Raw genomic sequence first — 16,411 nt, 5'->3', positions numbered from 1 at the left:
CACAGGCCAGTCCAATAGAGGAAATTCCCCAATTGAGGTTCCCTCAACCCAGGTGTGTCAAGTTGACACTAAAGCTACCCAGCACAGTAAGTTTTAGGGTTTGGGTTTTTAATTACCACATAATCCTAGCACTCAGGAGGCAGAGGCAGGCAGAACTCTGAGTTCAAGGCCAGCCTGGTCTACATCGTGAGTTCCAGGCCAGCTGGGGCTACAGGGAGACCCTGTCTCAAAAAGACCAAAAAAAAGGGCTGGAGAGATGGCTCAGTGGTTAAGAGCACTGACTGCTTTTACAGCGGACCCAGGTTTGATTCCCAGCACCCACATGGTGGCTAACAACCAACAACTGTCTGTAACTCCAGTTCCAGGGGAATCCAACGCCTTCTTCTGACCTCCATGGGCACTGCACAACACAGGTGCACTTACACACATGCAGGCAATACACTCATACACATAAAATAAAAATAATCAAGAAATTTTTTTTTAAAAGACCAAAAAATAAAATCAGTGTGTGCGGCTAGGGATGTAGCTCTGTCGACTGAATACTTGCCTTGCATGCATGAAGCTTTGGGTTCAATTCCCAGCACCACACAAAAACAGGCATTATGTCTGCACACTTATTATCCTGGCACTTGGGGTATAGAAGCAAGAGAATCACAAGTTCAAGGTCATCTTCCACTACACAGCAAGTTTGGAAGACATAAAACCCCATTTCAAACATAATTGGCCTAAGGAGATAACTCCGTGGATAAAGTGCTTGCTGTGCAAGCATGAGGACCTGGGTTTGGATACCCAGAAACCGTGTAATGCTGGGAGCAGTTGTGGTGAACAGGAGACATCCTGTCTCACAGGGATAAGGTGAGGACCAGCACCTGAGGTTGTCCCCTGACCTCCACATGTACACTATAGCACATGTATAAGCACATGGGCATGCACAGACACACAGATACACACAGACAGAAAGACACACACACACACATACAAATTAAAATAATGAGAATCAGGCTGGAGACACGGCTCAGCAGTTAAGAGCACTGGCAGCTCTTGCAGAGGACCCGGGTTTGCTTCCGCCACCCACATAGCAACTAAGAATGGCCCATAGCTTCAGTTCCAGGGGATTCAGCTACCTATTCTGGCCTCTAAGGGCACTGCACACATGTGCTGCATTTACATACATACAGGCAAAACACTCATAAAATAAATAAATATTTTAAAAATAGGCCATGGTGGTACACACCTTTAGTCCCAGCACTCAGGAGGCAGAGGTGAGTGGATCTTTATGAGATTGAGGCCAGCATGATCTACGTAGTAAGTTCTAGGCAAAAAAAAAAATTAAAAAAATTAAAAATAAATGTGTACTTTCAGTTTTTTTGTGTTTTGTTTTCTTTTTAAGAAACTTTTTTTAATTTATATTTTTATGAGTGTTTTTCTACATAGTGAGTTCCAGGACAGCTGGGACTACAAGGAGACCCTGCCTCAAAAAAAAAAAGACAAAAAAAAAAAAAAAGAACTCTATAATTGACCTACATCCCCAACTCAATTCTCAGACATTTTTAAGTATCTGTTTGATTTTTGGTGGGGAATTGAATTGAAGCAACTAAATTAAATCATTAAATTTTGGATCATCATATTAAACCATACAGACCTGGTACACTTTAAGCAGTCGAACGACATCATCTATATTACATGGCATGAGCTGTGATATATGTGTACTATATAAAGAGCAATGGTCATTCTGTGGAGGTTAGCTGAATGGCAACAGGAGTAAGCATATGGAGAGTTTTGTTTTGTTCTATTTGAGACAAGGTCTTACATAGGATAGTCCCCAAACCTATTATGTAGCAGAGGATGATGACCTTGAACGTCTGATCCTTGCTTTTCAGCCTCCAGGGTGCCATCATGCCTAGCTTTGAAGTCGTCTACATTAAAATACTTCAAGCTAGAACTGATGTACTAGAACGAAGGCTGAAAGAAAAAGTAATATTTGAAGCCTGGTATGGTGGCACATATACTTGGGATCAGAGCCAAGAGGCTCAACACAAGTTTGAGGTCAACCTAGTCTATATAGTGAGTTCCAGGCCAGGTTGGACCAGAGCAAGACCCTCTCTCCAAACCAAAAAAGAGGAGGGGCTCACAAAGCCTCACCCCTAACTGAGGAGCTTTTGGCAGGTGAGTTACTGAGGAAGGGGGAGGCAGTCTTCTCCAGCAGCGTGGCCAGTGGCTGGCCTACACTCATGCGCATATAGACAGCGCTAACTGGACTTAGCAGGTTATAAAAAGGAGAAAACTAGCTGGGCGTGGTGGCGCACAAATGAATTTGATCCCAGCACTTGGGAGGCAGAGGCAGGTGGATCTCTGTGAGTTTGAGGCCAGCGTGGTCTACATAGCAAGTTCCAAGCTTAGCTGTGGCTACAGGGAGACCCTGTCTCAAAAATACCAAAAAAAAAAAAAAAAAGAAAGAAAGAAAGAAAAAAAGAAGATATGAAGTTGGGAGGAGGATAGGGGTCTGGAAGGAGTTAGAGGGGGATAGATACTATCTAATACATCATACTCATGTACGAATATTTTATATATATATGTATATATATAATATACATACATACATAACACAAAAACCAAAAAAGTGGGCCAGGGAGATGGCTCAGAGGGTAAAAGCATTTGTAGCACAAACCTGGCCACCAGAGTTCAGATCCCTGGAACCTATGTAAAAGCTAGATTATGTTTGTCTTGTCTTCTTACAGATGTCCACAGGCATGCATGCCCTCATACCCAAACATGTCCACACCATACATAAAAACAAATTGTTTTAAGTTAAAAAAAAATGAGATTTGAAAGCTGGATATGGTGGCATACACCTATAACTCTAGCCCTCAGAAGGTGGAGGCAGGAGGATCAGGAATTTAAAGCCAGCCTTGGCTACATAATAAATTAGGTTTGAGGCTAGCCCAGAGGCCCTTTCTCAAAATAATGAACAAACAAAAAAGATTTAACAGGTAGATGCAACATGACTTAGTGTCTGATTCCATGGAGCCCAAAACAGGCAAGAGAACAGTTAGTAACAATGCCTGTTTCTGTCTTCAGAATCCAGGTTTACACTGAGCAACAGAACCTTTCAGGAGGTACATATTTGAAAATATAATGAATTCATTCAATATCAGATACTTAAGAAAGCTAAGACCATCTAGAGCTAAGAGAGATCCTGTAGGACTACGGATGCTGTCCATGCTTGCCTGGCATGGACAAGGCGAGAGAGAGAGAGAACAAACTATGAATGTAAGAAAGCATAGGGAAGGTCTGAACCCACAAACAAATGAAATCACACAGATGTTGAGAAACAGATATATTTTATGCTAATATTACTGTGTATAGAATCAGAATGTATTAATATGTACCTGTATATTGATGTAGTTGAAGAAATTGGTAGTAAAATAAGAACTAGTAAACAGCATTTTTCCCCTTTCCATAGTTTGAATGCTATTAAATCAGATGGGGAGCAAAGAGAACAGATTATTTTTCTCTTGATCTCCCATTTATATATTTAAGATTTCAGTGTTTAAATAGTCTGTTTCTGACCTAGATCTTTTTTTAAATATTTTATTATTTTTATTTTATATGTATGAGTGTATTGCCTGCAGGTATGTGAGTGCACCCATGTTGTGCAGTGCTGCAGAGGTCAGAAGAGAGTTTGGATTCCCCGGAACTGGAGTTAAGGATGGTTCGTAGCCGCCATGTGGGTGCCGGGAATCGAACCCGGGTCCTCTGCAAGAGCAGTCAGTGCTCTTAACCGCTGAGCCATCTCTCCAGCCCCCTGGCCTAGATCTTATTATTACTTATGCCCAAGGGGAGAGAAAAAAGCCTCTCATTTACATAAGGAACAGAATGGCTCTGAGATTGAATTACAAAGAATCAATTCCGTGACTCCTCTCTTTTTAATCCCCTGTAAAATGCATAAAGAACAGACTATTGGGGAAGAAGACAATTCTAAATCTTTTATATTGTGAAGAAATAAAAACTCAACACCATGCTTCTCCAGTTCAAAAAGGTTTGTATACTTCATCATGGCCTGGCCCTGTATGATTCTTTTTTCATTATTAAAATTGTACAGTGGGAGAGCTGGCTCAGCAGCTAAGGGTACTGACCACCAGCCTTAACCACTTGAGTTTGATCCCCAGAACCCACATGGAAAAAGGAAAGATCTGACTTTTGTATGTTGTCCTCTGGCCTCCAGACACACACAGTGGCACATGTACCCACACATTATTTGTGCACACACACAAATAAATGTAATAATTTTTTTTTTAATTGTGACATATTTTCAATGAGCTATTTATTAGTCCTTATGGTCTCTATGTCATTGAATTCTTTTTCTAATGAAGCAGAGATAGGATTTATTAAAGATATGTGAAAGTAAAATTTAAGCATGAGGGTTAAAAGACACAAAAAGACACACCCAAGAACATGGGTGTGGGCTTCTCTGAGACAGACCTGCTATCATTTAATTCTTATTCTTGTTAAATGTACTTACAAGTTTAGAAAGAAGCAGTCAAGTCACCCTTAATCCTTCTGTTTCTTTACTAAAATATACTTCCGTTTCCTAAAATGATGAAGATGATTGGTGGACTATTTTTCCTATGAAACATTCAAGGACTAAAGAAATGATTTGTGTGTTGGGTTTATTTTCTTTTATTTTTTCAAAAAAAGATTTTCACAGCAGATTTAAACAAGTCAGGCAGGGCTGTGGATGGTGGGTGAGGAAATCTCATGACCACATTTTCATACAGCAGCCTGCAGGAGCTGGTCTTCTGCCTCCTTCCCATAGCACGCCCTGCCTGCCAGCACTGTGAGAATGATGGACTCTGCGGCACCCACCAGTGCTACAGACACTAAAGCTCTGCTACTGAACACTGAAAGGAAAATTATGTCAAAATCCGAATGTTTCAATTTGGTGCCCAAACAAATACCTCTTTACCTCTGAAATTTCATCCAGCAATGTTCAGTGGAGGAGTTCACAGACTTACTCTATATCGCCTGGCCCATCCTTGCTGAGAATAGAGGCTTTCTATGTAGCAAAAGAATGTCACTGCAATCCATTTCCTAGGGGTGAAAGAAAGCAAAGCATTTTTGTCCCAAGGGGTGATTGAGCAACAGCTAGAATCTCTGGTTGAATAGCTATGGTGTGAGGCAGCTACAGTTCCCACAGTCAGAAGGCAACTGTAGAAGAGGCTATTTACAGAATTCAGAAAACTACATAAAATGAAATACAGTTGGGCTGACCTTGCACAGTTGTCTGTGGATGAAAGCAACGTTACAAAATGGTTTTCTTTTTATATTATATAACTCTCCTCTTTATTTTAACTTGGTAGCTCAGTTATTTTTCACTGGATATTTTCCTGAAAAAAAGAGCAAAGCAGAAATACAAAGACAGAGCTAGTTTTTAAACTTAATTATTTCTCCTTATATTTTCTGACTCTGTTAGGAAGGACAGCTTATTTCTAAAATATCACAGGGGGAAAAGTTTTACTTCTGGCAAAGAACTATCTCTAGTAAACTACTTAACTGCTGTTTTGTGTATTAGTTCTTTGGGGGGGACTTTTTTTTTTTTTTCTACTTTGCTTTTTGAGACAGAATCTCACACTGCAGACCAGACTGATCTGCAATTATGTAGCCACAGGCTGGCCTTGAACTAGCAGCAGTCCTTCTGCCTCAGCCACCCCAATGCTGGGATTTACAGCCATTAGCCACCAACCCAGTAAGGATGACCTTGAACTGCAGATCCTCCAGCCTCCTGTTGGATTACAGGCGTGGCCTACCAACACTAGGTTACTGAATCCTGCTCAAATAATACTTTTTAAAAAATCAACATTTACCCAAGTCATTTTTACCATCATTCTCATTTTCTCTCCTTTTTAAAGTAATTACAGATGTCGCATCCTGACCAGATGTAGTTGAATTCTATGTATGAATATAAATCCAAAATTGGAATTTCCCATAAATAATCACAACACAAATTCTGGGATTATTTGGGAAAATCTTAGATTATTTTAACTATAGTTTAGGGTTTAAGCCACGTAAAACCACCCAACCCTAGTGTTCTTTCTTCCATTTCCTCCCCTCCCCAACCCCACCCCATAATGGATGCTCGGCTAGCTGCTTCTTTGTCTGAAGGATGCAGTCTACGGATGCTAGGGGAAAAGGGGTGGGGGAGAGATTACCTCATCCCATGTCGCTTGCACCAATCACCACGCTCGTGTAGCGGCTTCTCTGGGCAGACTGAGGGGTCTGGACCAACAGGAAGAGGCCCCGGCCTATCCCCATGGTGACCGGGCTGTATATAGGGAGCCGCATCCGCCCATGTGCCGCAGGTTCTCTTACATCGACCGCCTAAGAGTCGCGCTGTAAGAAGCAACAACTTCCCTCCTCGCCTCCGCCATCTCGGTAGCCACGAACGACCAACCATGGTAAGAATCTGCCTTCCCGGGCTCCTCTCAGCGCGGGTCGTTCTCGCTGGACGTGCGTGGGAAATCGAAGCGTCTTAACCTCCCTAGATAAGGGTCGTCGTGATGCTTTGTTGGGGTTAGGCTGTCAGCCCCGCCGCAGTGCGCAGCTCCGCTGGGAACACGCCCAGACCCGGGAGCCGGGAGGACAAAGGCGCTGGGACGCACCGGCAGCACCCGCAGGGCTCGGGCTGTGCGGCGAGGCCGGGCGCGGTCCCGGAGGGCGCGGCACGGTGCTGCGGGGCCCGGAGTGGGAGGGGAGGCCGCGGGCCGGGAGGGAGGACGCGCCCAAGCCAGAAACTGCGCTTGGCTTTTCGACAAACAGCCGACGTTAACGGGGAAAAGATCAGTTCGGAGTCCGTGGCAGCCGGTGTCAGGGAGGCGCAGGGCGGAGTCGTTTGCTTCTTGCTTCTGGGGCGTTTTGGGCGGGGTTCGCCCTCACTAAACCTCCTCTTCTTTTTTTTAATCGTTGTGACCCAGTAGGTTTACAAAATGTTTCGTCCGCTTTTGAAACCTAGATGAAATATTAAAAGCACAGTTTACTTGACAGTGGGGACGCGTCGCTGGGGGGAGGGGTGCACGGCTGTTCCTGAAGGACAAAGCCCACTTTGTGAAGCCCAGAGCACCCGGATTGTCAGAACGCGGGGAAACGCCCTTCCCCGCCCCCACCCCACTAGACAATGGAAGCTGTAGCCCTGAAGCCTACCGAAGGTTATCTCTATAGGACAAGAGTATGAGTATGTTATGTGCTGGGTAGAGACTCGCAGAATAAAAATACTATTTTGTTGTTTCAAGTAAGTTATCCTTTCACTGGGTTTTTATTGTCTGAAGCTTCTTGTGTGATCTTTGTTTCTAATTTAGAAGCTGTTGTTTTAATGATATCTCAGTTTCTTACAGTGGAGAACAGTCTGGAAAACCTTCAAAAATAATGAAATTGCTCTGAAGAAAGCTTATACTCTGGATCCAACTGTCTTTTGTTCTAGGGCATCTTCATTAATGCCTATCAAGTCAAGGCATATAGGTAGCGCCTTAGAGGAGGACCCTGGCAAAGCAGCACAATGAGATCATATAGACAATTGCTCGAGACAGAGCCTGCCCTGTTAAATAATGTGACAGACAGCAACGGCCAGCAGCAGGCATAGCAAAGGGAGCGATGCAGAAGTCAGACCTTGTCTAGCTTCTAACCTCAGAGTACTGATGGATTCTGCAGATGGACTGCAGAGGGTGTGGCCTCTGGCCTCGGCTGCAGTACAGACGTCCATGTTGAAATACCAGGTCCTAGTAATAAAAAAACCACCTTTACTTAACAGGGAAAGAAATTAATTGAGTTACAGTCGTTTCATTTTCCAAATTCTGTGCTTGGAATATTTTTCAAATATGAAAACTCTTTTATTCAAGTATGGCTCAGGAACAATGGGATTGCACCAGTTCCTCAGTAGTATTAAGCCGCTATTGTCCAGGCCACACCCATTTTGCAGTATTTGTAGCTGGCGCTTTTCATTAATCATTTCTATCATATTAGATATATGACTCCAAATTTGAACAATACCTGAATTATTAGAACCCTTTCATAGGTATCAAAGCACAAATTAGAAATACATCTTAATATTTTGTCTTTTTCTTTTTCCCTTCCCACAGCGTGAGTGCATCTCCATCCACGTTGGCCAGGCTGGTGTTCAGATCGGCAATGCCTGCTGGGAGCTCTACTGAGGGGTGGGGGAGAGATTACCTCATCCCATGTCGCTTGCACCAATCACCACGCTCGTGTAGCGGCTTCTCTGGGCAGACTGAGGGGTCTGGACCAACAGGAAGAGGCCCCGGCCTATCCCCATGGTGACCGGGCTGTATATAGGGAGCCGCATCCGCCCATGTGCCGCAGGTTCTCTTACATCGACCGCCTAAGAGTCGCGCTGTAAGAAGCAACAACTTCCCTCCTCGCCTCCGCCATCTCGGTAGCCACGAACGACCAACCATGGTAAGAATCTGCCTTCCCGGGCTCCTCTCAGCGCGGGTCGTTCTCGCTGGACGTGCGTGGGAAATCGAAGCGTCTTAACCTCCCTAGATAAGGGTCGTCGTGATGCTTTGTTGGGGTTAGGCTGTCAGCCCCGCCGCAGTGCGCAGCTCCGCTGGGAACACGCCCAGACCCGGGAGCCGGGAGGACAAAGGCGCTGGGACGCACCGGCAGCACCCGCAGGGCTCGGGCTGTGCGGCGAGGCCGGGCGCGGTCCCGGAGGGCGCGGCACGGTGCTGCGGGGCCCGGAGTGGGAGGGGAGGCCGCGGGCCGGGAGGGAGGACGCGCCCAAGCCAGAAACTGCGCTTGGCTTTTCGACAAACAGCCGACGTTAACGGGGAAAAGATCAGTTCGGAGTCCGTGGCAGCCGGTGTCAGGGAGGCGCAGGGCGGAGTCGTTTGCTTCTTGCTTCTGGGGCGTTTTGGGCGGGGTTCGCCCTCACTAAACCTCCTCTTCTTTTTTTTAATCGTTGTGACCCAGTAGGTTTACAAAATGTTTCGTCCGCTTTTGAAACCTAGATGAAATATTAAAAGCACAGTTTACTTGACAGTGGGGACGCGTCGCTGGGGGGAGGGGTGCACGGCTGTTCCTGAAGGACAAAGCCCACTTTGTGAAGCCCAGAGCACCCGGATTGTCAGAACGCGGGGAAACGCCCTTCCCCGCCCCCACCCCACTAGACAATGGAAGCTGTAGCCCTGAAGCCTACCGAAGGTTATCTCTATAGGACAAGAGTATGAGTATGTTATGTGCTGGGTAGAGACTCGCAGAATAAAAATACTATTTTGTTGTTTCAAGTAAGTTATCCTTTCACTGGGTTTTTATTGTCTGAAGCTTCTTGTGTGATCTTTGTTTCTAATTTAGAAGCTGTTGTTTTAATGATATCTCAGTTTCTTACAGTGGAGAACAGTCTGGAAAACCTTCAAAAATAATGAAATTGCTCTGAAGAAAGCTTATACTCTGGATCCAACTGTCTTTTGTTCTAGGGCATCTTCATTAATGCCTATCAAGTCAAGGCATATAGGTAGCGCCTTAGAGGAGGACCCTGGCAAAGCAGCACAATGAGATCATATAGACAATTGCTCGAGACAGAGCCTGCCCTGTTAAATAATGTGACAGACAGCAACGGCCAGCAGCAGGCATAGCAAAGGGAGCGATGCAGAAGTCAGACCTTGTCTAGCTTCTAACCTCAGAGTACTGATGGATTCTGCAGATGGACTGCAGAGGGTGTGGCCTCTGGCCTCGGCTGCAGTACAGACGTCCATGTTGAAATACCAGGTCCTAGTAATAAAAAAACCACCTTTACTTAACAGGGAAAGAAATTAATTGAGTTACAGTCGTTTCATTTTCCAAATTCTGTGCTTGGAATATTTTTCAAATATGAAAACTCTTTTATTCAAGTATGGCTCAGGAACAATGGGATTGCACCAGTTCCTCAGTAGTATTAAGCCGCTATTGTCCAGGCCACACCCATTTTGCAGTATTTGTAGCTGGCGCTTTTCATTAATCATTTCTATCATATTAGATATATGACTCCAAATTTGAACAATACCTGAATTATTAGAACCCTTTCATAGGTATCAAAGCACAAATTAGAAATACATCTTAATATTTTGTCTTTTTCTTTTTCCCTTCCCACAGCGTGAGTGCATCTCCATCCACGTTGGCCAGGCTGGTGTTCAGATCGGCAATGCCTGCTGGGAGCTCTACTGCCTGGAACATGGCATCCAGCCTGATGGCCAGATGCCAAGTGACAAGACCATTGGGGGAGGAGACGACTCCTTCAACACCTTCTTCAGTGAGACGGGCGCTGGCAAGCATGTGCCCAGGGCAGTGTTTGTAGACCTGGAACCTACGGTCATTGGTGAGTTGACCTCAGTGGTCCGAGGGATTTCCCAGGGTGCCGGGCTAGATGTGTCCTGGGGGCTGCACGGATCGCCCAGGGCTGCGCAGGATGGTGGAGGTTGTTGATGATGGCTGGCTGGTTCTTCTCCAGATGAAGTTCGCACTGGTACCTACCGCCAGCTCTTCCACCCTGAGCAGCTCATCACAGGCAAGGAAGATGCTGCCAATAACTACGCCCGTGGGCACTACACCATTGGCAAGGAGATCATTGACCTTGTCTTGGACCGGATTCGCAAGCTGGTATGTTTTGTCTCCGGTAAATGTAATGACTATAAGAAAAGATTTGAAATGTTGAGGTTTTTTTTAATTACTATTTTTGAATGTTGGTTTTTTCAAATCAGAATTGATATGCAATAGTGTAGCTGGGCATGACAAGAAATTCTAAAATCTGACCCGCCTTTTTTTTCCCCAGTTCTGGAGATTAAACAAAATACTTCTGTATGTTATTCAAACACTTTACTACTGAGCTGAATTCCCAGGTCCCTTTGTTTGGTTTTTCTTTGAGACAAAGTCTTGTTCTCTGTAACCCAGGCTGAACTTGAACTCCATGGCAATCCTGCCTCAGGATCCTAAGTCTTGGGACTGCAACCATGCCCAGCCATCTACATGTTTTTTTAAAAGCATTTGTCAAAACAAGATCTAATACCACAAATTTATCTTTTTACTCTTTCTTTTTCCTCCTACAGGCTGACCAATGCACAGGTCTTCAGGGCTTCTTGGTTTTCCACAGCTTTGGTGGGGGAACTGGCTCTGGGTTCACCTCCTTGCTGATGGAACGGCTCTCTGTTGATTATGGAAAGAAGTCCAAGCTGGAGTTCTCCATCTACCCGGCCCCCCAGGTTTCCACCGCTGTCGTTGAGCCCTACAATTCCATCCTCACCACTCATACCACCCTGGAGCACTCTGATTGTGCCTTCATGGTAGACAACGAGGCCATCTATGACATCTGTCGTAGAAACCTCGATATCGAGTGCCCAACCTACACTAACCTTAACCGCCTTATTAGCCAGATTGTGTCTTCCATCACTGCTTCCCTGAGATTTGATGGAGCCCTGAATGTAGACCTGACTGAATTTCAGACCAACCTGGTGCCCTACCCCCGCATCCACTTCCCTCTGGCCACATATGCCCCTGTCATCTCTGCTGAGAAAGCCTACCATGAGCAGCTTACTGTAGCAGAGATCACCAATGCCTGCTTTGAGCCAGCCAACCAGATGGTGAAATGTGACCCTCGCCATGGTAAATACATGGCTTGTTGCCTGTTGTACCGTGGTGATGTGGTTCCCAAAGATGTCAATGCTGCCATTGCCACCATCAAGACCAAGCGTAGCATCCAGTTTGTGGATTGGTGCCCCACTGGCTTCAAGGTCGGCATCAATTACCAGCCTCCCACTGTGGTACCTGGTGGGGACCTGGCCAAGGTACAGCGAGCTGTGTGCATGCTGAGCAACACCACAGCCATTGCTGAGGCCTGGGCCCGTCTCGACCACAAGTTTGATCTGATGTATGCCAAGCGTGACTTTGTGCACTGGTATGTGGGTGAGGGCATGGAGGAAGGGGAGTTCTCTGAGGCCCGTGAGGACATGGCTGCCCTGGAGAAGGATTATGAGGAAGTTGGTGTGGATTCTATTGAAGGAGAGGGTGAGGAAGAAGGAGAAGAATACTAAAGTTAAAATGTCACAAAGGTGCTGCTTTTACAGGGAAGCCTATTCTGTTCCAACTCTGAAAGTTGGGAGTCTGATCAGGTAACTTGTATGTGGCAGTCTGCTCTCATGCAGTTACTGACCAATGCTTTAAAACATGAGTGCTTTGTTATAAGCCCAAGCTGTTCATGTCTCTGGGTTTTAAATAAAATATTCCCTGTCTTAAAAGTTGTCTTGTATTTTTGTGTCTGAAAATTCATTACTTTCAGAAGAAAGAATAACAATATGAAAAAATTGTTATTCTAGACTATATAACAAGTTGGAGGTCTGCTTGGGCTACATGAGACCCTGTCATGAAATGTGTGTCTATGTGCACATGTGTGCTGGAGAGATGGTTCAGGGGTTAAGACTATTTGCTGCTCTTGAAGAGGACCAGGGTTTGGTTCCCCCAACCCATATGGCAGCTCCAGGGGATCCAATGCCTTCTGGCACCAGGAATGCACGTGGTACATTTACATACAGGCATAACACTGACACATAAAAATACTTTGGAAAGAAGTGTTGCTAATGGCTTAGGCCATTAACCACAAAGTTATTTTTAAAGTTGTCTTAGTGTAGTAGACCTTTGAATATACAACAGGTATTTAGCAGTTACCACTATAAGGGAAAAGGAAGGAGACGCTAGAAAGGGACACAGGATAGTGGGAGTGGGTGATGAGAACCAAGTGGGCACAAAGATGAAATGCCATGACACCCGCTGCTTCATCTGCTAGTCTGGAAAAGTGGTTAAATTAAAAATTACCCCTGGGTAGTATCTCAGTATCATTCTTTAGACCATATAATAAAATCATTTAAACTGCCAGCAGTTTCTTTTCTTTTTAGAAAAGTCTTATCTAGGTAGCACAAACTGAAGTCAAGAGCTGGATGTTTCAGCATGTACCACTATGCCTGCATTTTCTGATAACTTTTTAAAGTTGTTAATTTATAGCCACAGTCTTATGGTTAGGTGCTGAGGTTATGCCACTAACAAAACTGGCGCTGGGTGTGGTGGTGCATGCCTTTAATCCCAGCGCTTGGGAGGCAGAGATGGGTGGATCTCTGTGAGTTCGAGGCCAGCCTGGTCTACATAGTGAGTTCCAGGACAGCTGGGGGGGGCTATAGGGAGACCCTGTCTCAAAAAAAATTTATATAAAAAGGGCCTAAGAGTTCTTCTTTCGAATACAGTGGTCTTCTGGCACAAGCATGGTGGAATAGGATTGAGAATCTTGAAATAATATATATGCACTGTCAATGCATCTTGGAGTCTTGAAGCTGCTTTCCCTGTTCCCTTGAATCCTTGGCATGTGTCTAATGTCACATGCTTCCTTTGCCCTGAGTTCTCAAAAGATGTCTGTTCTCCAAACAAGTGCTTCCTATATTAGACCTAGATCCTTTATTTTTTTTTCCTCAAACCTATCTTTAACTGTATATCATGTTGGCAAAACCTAATGAATTTATTCAATATAATGGGTTAATTACACCTGAATAATTCTCTAAGGATGTTCTTTTTGTAACATGGGCCAGTAACTTCAACGGTGCAAACTGATAATGCAGTTTCACTTAGAAACAGTTGGGTTTTTTTTTAAATGACATTTGCTTTGTGTGCGTATGTGGGGAGGGGTGTGGAGGTCAGGGCTCGCCTTCCACCACGTGGGTCCCAGGTTGTCAGGTTTGGTGGCAGGTGCTTTTACCTGCTGAGCCACCTTACCTGCCCTAGAAACAGTTCTGAACAAAGGATTTCTCTAAAAACTGAGCGTTGCTGCCAGTGCAGCTGACCGAAACATAAACAAGTTACCTTCCCCTACTAAAAATGTTTCCCTCTGATAATGCTCAGTAGGAACAAAAATTTATCTTTTGTATCACTTGCCTATTTAATCTATTTTTCTTTTGACAGTGCCAACTCAAGGGATGTAAATGTAGTTACTGAAATCCTCCGTTGTGTACCCACAGGTGATTCCACAAAGCACCAGTGGATAGTTCCAAACCCATAGTCCCACAAATGGCCCCGGTTAAACTCAGTGGGCCACAAAACAAAACAGACTTGAATGTGGGGGTCAGAGAGAGCATGTGGGGAGTTAAAGGTGTTTCCCAAGCCTAATGAACTGAGTTCAATGACTGGAACCCACATGGTAGGAGAGAACTGATTCCCACAAGTTGTGTTTAATCTCTACATGCCTGCTATAGCATGTCCATGCCGAAGCACATTCTTATATACATACAAAATAAATGAAATGTAATAAAAACTTTAGAGGCTGGAGAGATGGCTCAGTAGCTAAGAGCACTGGCTGCTCTTTTAAAGGTCCCAGGTTCAGTTCCCAGCACCCACATGGCAATTCACAACTATCTGTAACTCCAGTTCCAGGGCATCTGACTCCCTGTTCTGGCCTCTGAGGGCAGTAGGCACAAACACAGTTCAACAGGCATATACTCATACACATAAAACAAAAATAAATCTTTAAAAAAATATTTAAGCCAGGGATGGTGGCACATGCCTTTAGTCCCAGCACTCAGGAGGCAGAGGCTGGAGGATCTCTGTGAGTTTAAGGCCAGCCTGGTCTACATAGCTAGTTCCAGGCCAGCTGGGGCTACAGGGAGACCCTGTCTCAAAAAGACCAACAAAGGTGCTGGAGAGACAGCTCAGTGGTTAAGAGCACTGGCTGTTCTTGCAGAGGACCCGGGTTTGATTCCCAGCACCACATGATGGCTAACAACCATCTGTAACTCCAGCTTCAAGGGAATCTGACACCCTCTTCTGACCTCCACAGGCAATGTATGACACGGGTGCACTTACATGCATGCAGGCAATACACTCATACACATACAATAAAAAGGAAATATCTTTTTAAAAGACTGCCCCGACCCGCAGAGCAACAGCGTGGGGCACCGAGACTGAACCTGGAGGAATGAATAGACAGGGGGCATGAAGAGACTACATGCAGGCTGGGCATGATGGGATACACCTATTGTCATAGCACTTGGGAGGTGGAAAAAGGAGAATCAGGAGTCCAAGATGCCCCAACCCGCGGAGCAACAGCGTGTGGCACCGAGACTGAACCTGGAGGAATGAATAGACAGGGGGCACGAAGAAATGGAGGCAAGACAGTATTCTGATCAAGTCTCTTTTATTGAGCAATCACAGTGTTAATATAGTAAAGCAGAGGGTGGGGGAAGGTAAAGGGCGGAGAGAAGGCGGGGGGAGTGGAAGGCGGCAAGGCCCTGCTGGGGAGTTTTTACTACAGTCATGAGCCCTGGTGGTTTCACAAGATAAGGAAGTAAAATGTAGAAAAAAATCAGGGCAAGAAAAACATGTTTTTACAAGGCCACCTGGTTGTTTTGAACTGGGGCAGGGGTACACTTAAGGCTTGGCCTCCAACATCTCCTCCCCTCTACTTTAATAAAGGTAATCCAGACTCCTCCCGTGAGAGGCTATAGTTTTCATAGTTTTTGCTCTTGGTACTTTTGGGAGGCGAGGCAGAGCAGTGAGGGACCTTTGGGTCCCTGCCCGGGTGACTGCGCCTGTCTTAGGTTGGAAGGGATCTCCCCCAAATCATACACCCGTCATGGGATGAGGCCGCAGCTTTGGCAGCCCTCCTGCCTTAGGTGTTTTAGTGAGGGGGCCACTTCTCTTATCTGTCTCTGGCTGCCAGTCAAGCTCGGCGGGCAAAGGTGAATGTACCAACCTTATGCTAGTCTGGTTATAGATGTTAGGGAGTTATGTTATAAGTCCAAGGTTAAGGTACCAGGAGACCTCAAGGGTCTGTCATATTCAGTTTCCAGGGGCTCAGTCATCTCTAAGCGTTGATAGTGGATTTGAATGGGCTTAGATAAAATTGAATCAACCTGTTGTTTGATAAATTTTGTGATCCTATTGAATGCCCAGGGCCCAAAGGAAATTACTATCAGAAGGCCTAGGAGGGGGCCAAGGAGGGGAAGGAGGTAGGGCATGAGTCCGGCAAGTCTGGTCCAGAAGGGGTTATCTTGTAGTTCTTGACGTCGCTTTTCTAATTGTTCTTGGAGATTTTTGATCTTATCTCGAACTATGCCAGATTTGTTGGCGTAGAAACAGCACTTCTCCTGTAAAAACAAGCAGATGCCTCCCTTTTCGGCAGTTAACAAGTCTAGACCTCTTCTGTTTTGAAGGACTACCTCAGCCAGGCTATCAAGTTGTGTCTGGATCTCTACTATGGTTTCTGAGAGAAGTTGAACATCATCAATCAATTGTTGGGAGAGTTTATAGTAGGTGTGGGTGGCCATCCCCAAGCCTGCAGTTCCAGTAGCCAGCCCGGCGGTTACACCGAGTGTTATCATTAAGGGAATCATTTGGA

The 16,411-nt window shown here is 45.3% G+C and overlaps 1 protein-coding gene and 1 long non-coding RNA gene across 3 annotated transcripts; one reads left to right on the top strand and one right to left on the bottom strand.

Annotated features, from left to right (window-relative positions):
* Positions 1–4,405: 4,405 nt before the first annotated feature.
* LOC103733938 lies at positions 4,406–6,346 on the bottom strand. Its single transcript, XR_003849494.1, has 4 exons — positions 6,210–6,346; positions 5,272–5,387; positions 5,016–5,091; positions 4,406–4,901 (listed from the first exon to the last, which is right to left on the bottom strand). It is a non-coding gene; the product is annotated as an uncharacterized LOC103733938 (long non-coding RNA).
* Positions 6,346–12,275, top strand: LOC108489984 (tubulin alpha-1B chain). 2 transcript variants are annotated; one of them, XM_029563429.1, is made up of 4 exons: positions 6,346–6,455; positions 10,141–10,363; positions 10,496–10,644; positions 11,091–12,275. In XM_029563429.1, exons 1-4 carry the CDS (start codon positions 6,453–6,455, stop codon positions 12,069–12,071), a joined length of 1,356 nt encoding a protein of 451 aa, XP_029419289.1. In that variant the 5' UTR covers positions 6,346–6,452; the 3' UTR covers positions 12,072–12,275. The 2 variants fall into 2 exon arrangements, with proteins under 2 accessions (XP_029419289.1, XP_008831083.1); XM_008832861.3 differs by lacking the exon at positions 6,346–6,455 and adding an exon at positions 8,310–8,466.
* Positions 12,276–16,411: the final 4,136 nt, after the last annotated feature.

The sequence above is a fragment of the Nannospalax galili genome, unplaced genomic scaffold (genome assembly GCF_000622305.1).
Source record: "Nannospalax galili isolate Female #2095 unplaced genomic scaffold, S.galili_v1.0 scaffold3156, whole genome shotgun sequence".
NCBI classification, from domain to species: Eukaryota; Metazoa; Chordata; class Mammalia; order Rodentia; family Spalacidae; genus Nannospalax; species Nannospalax galili.
This window is presented reverse-complemented; position numbering and strand designations above follow the sequence as displayed.

Bases quoted from the DNA above. Each gene is read 5' to 3' on its own strand.
- LOC108489984 (XM_029563429.1), top strand. The intron at 10,364-10,495 runs GTGAGTTGACCT...GTTCTTCTCCAG, and splicing joins CCTGGAACCTACGGTCATTG to ATGAAGTTCGCACTGGTACC. The intron at 10,645-11,090 runs GTATGTTTTGTC...TTCCTCCTACAG, and splicing joins TGGACCGGATTCGCAAGCTG to GCTGACCAATGCACAGGTCT.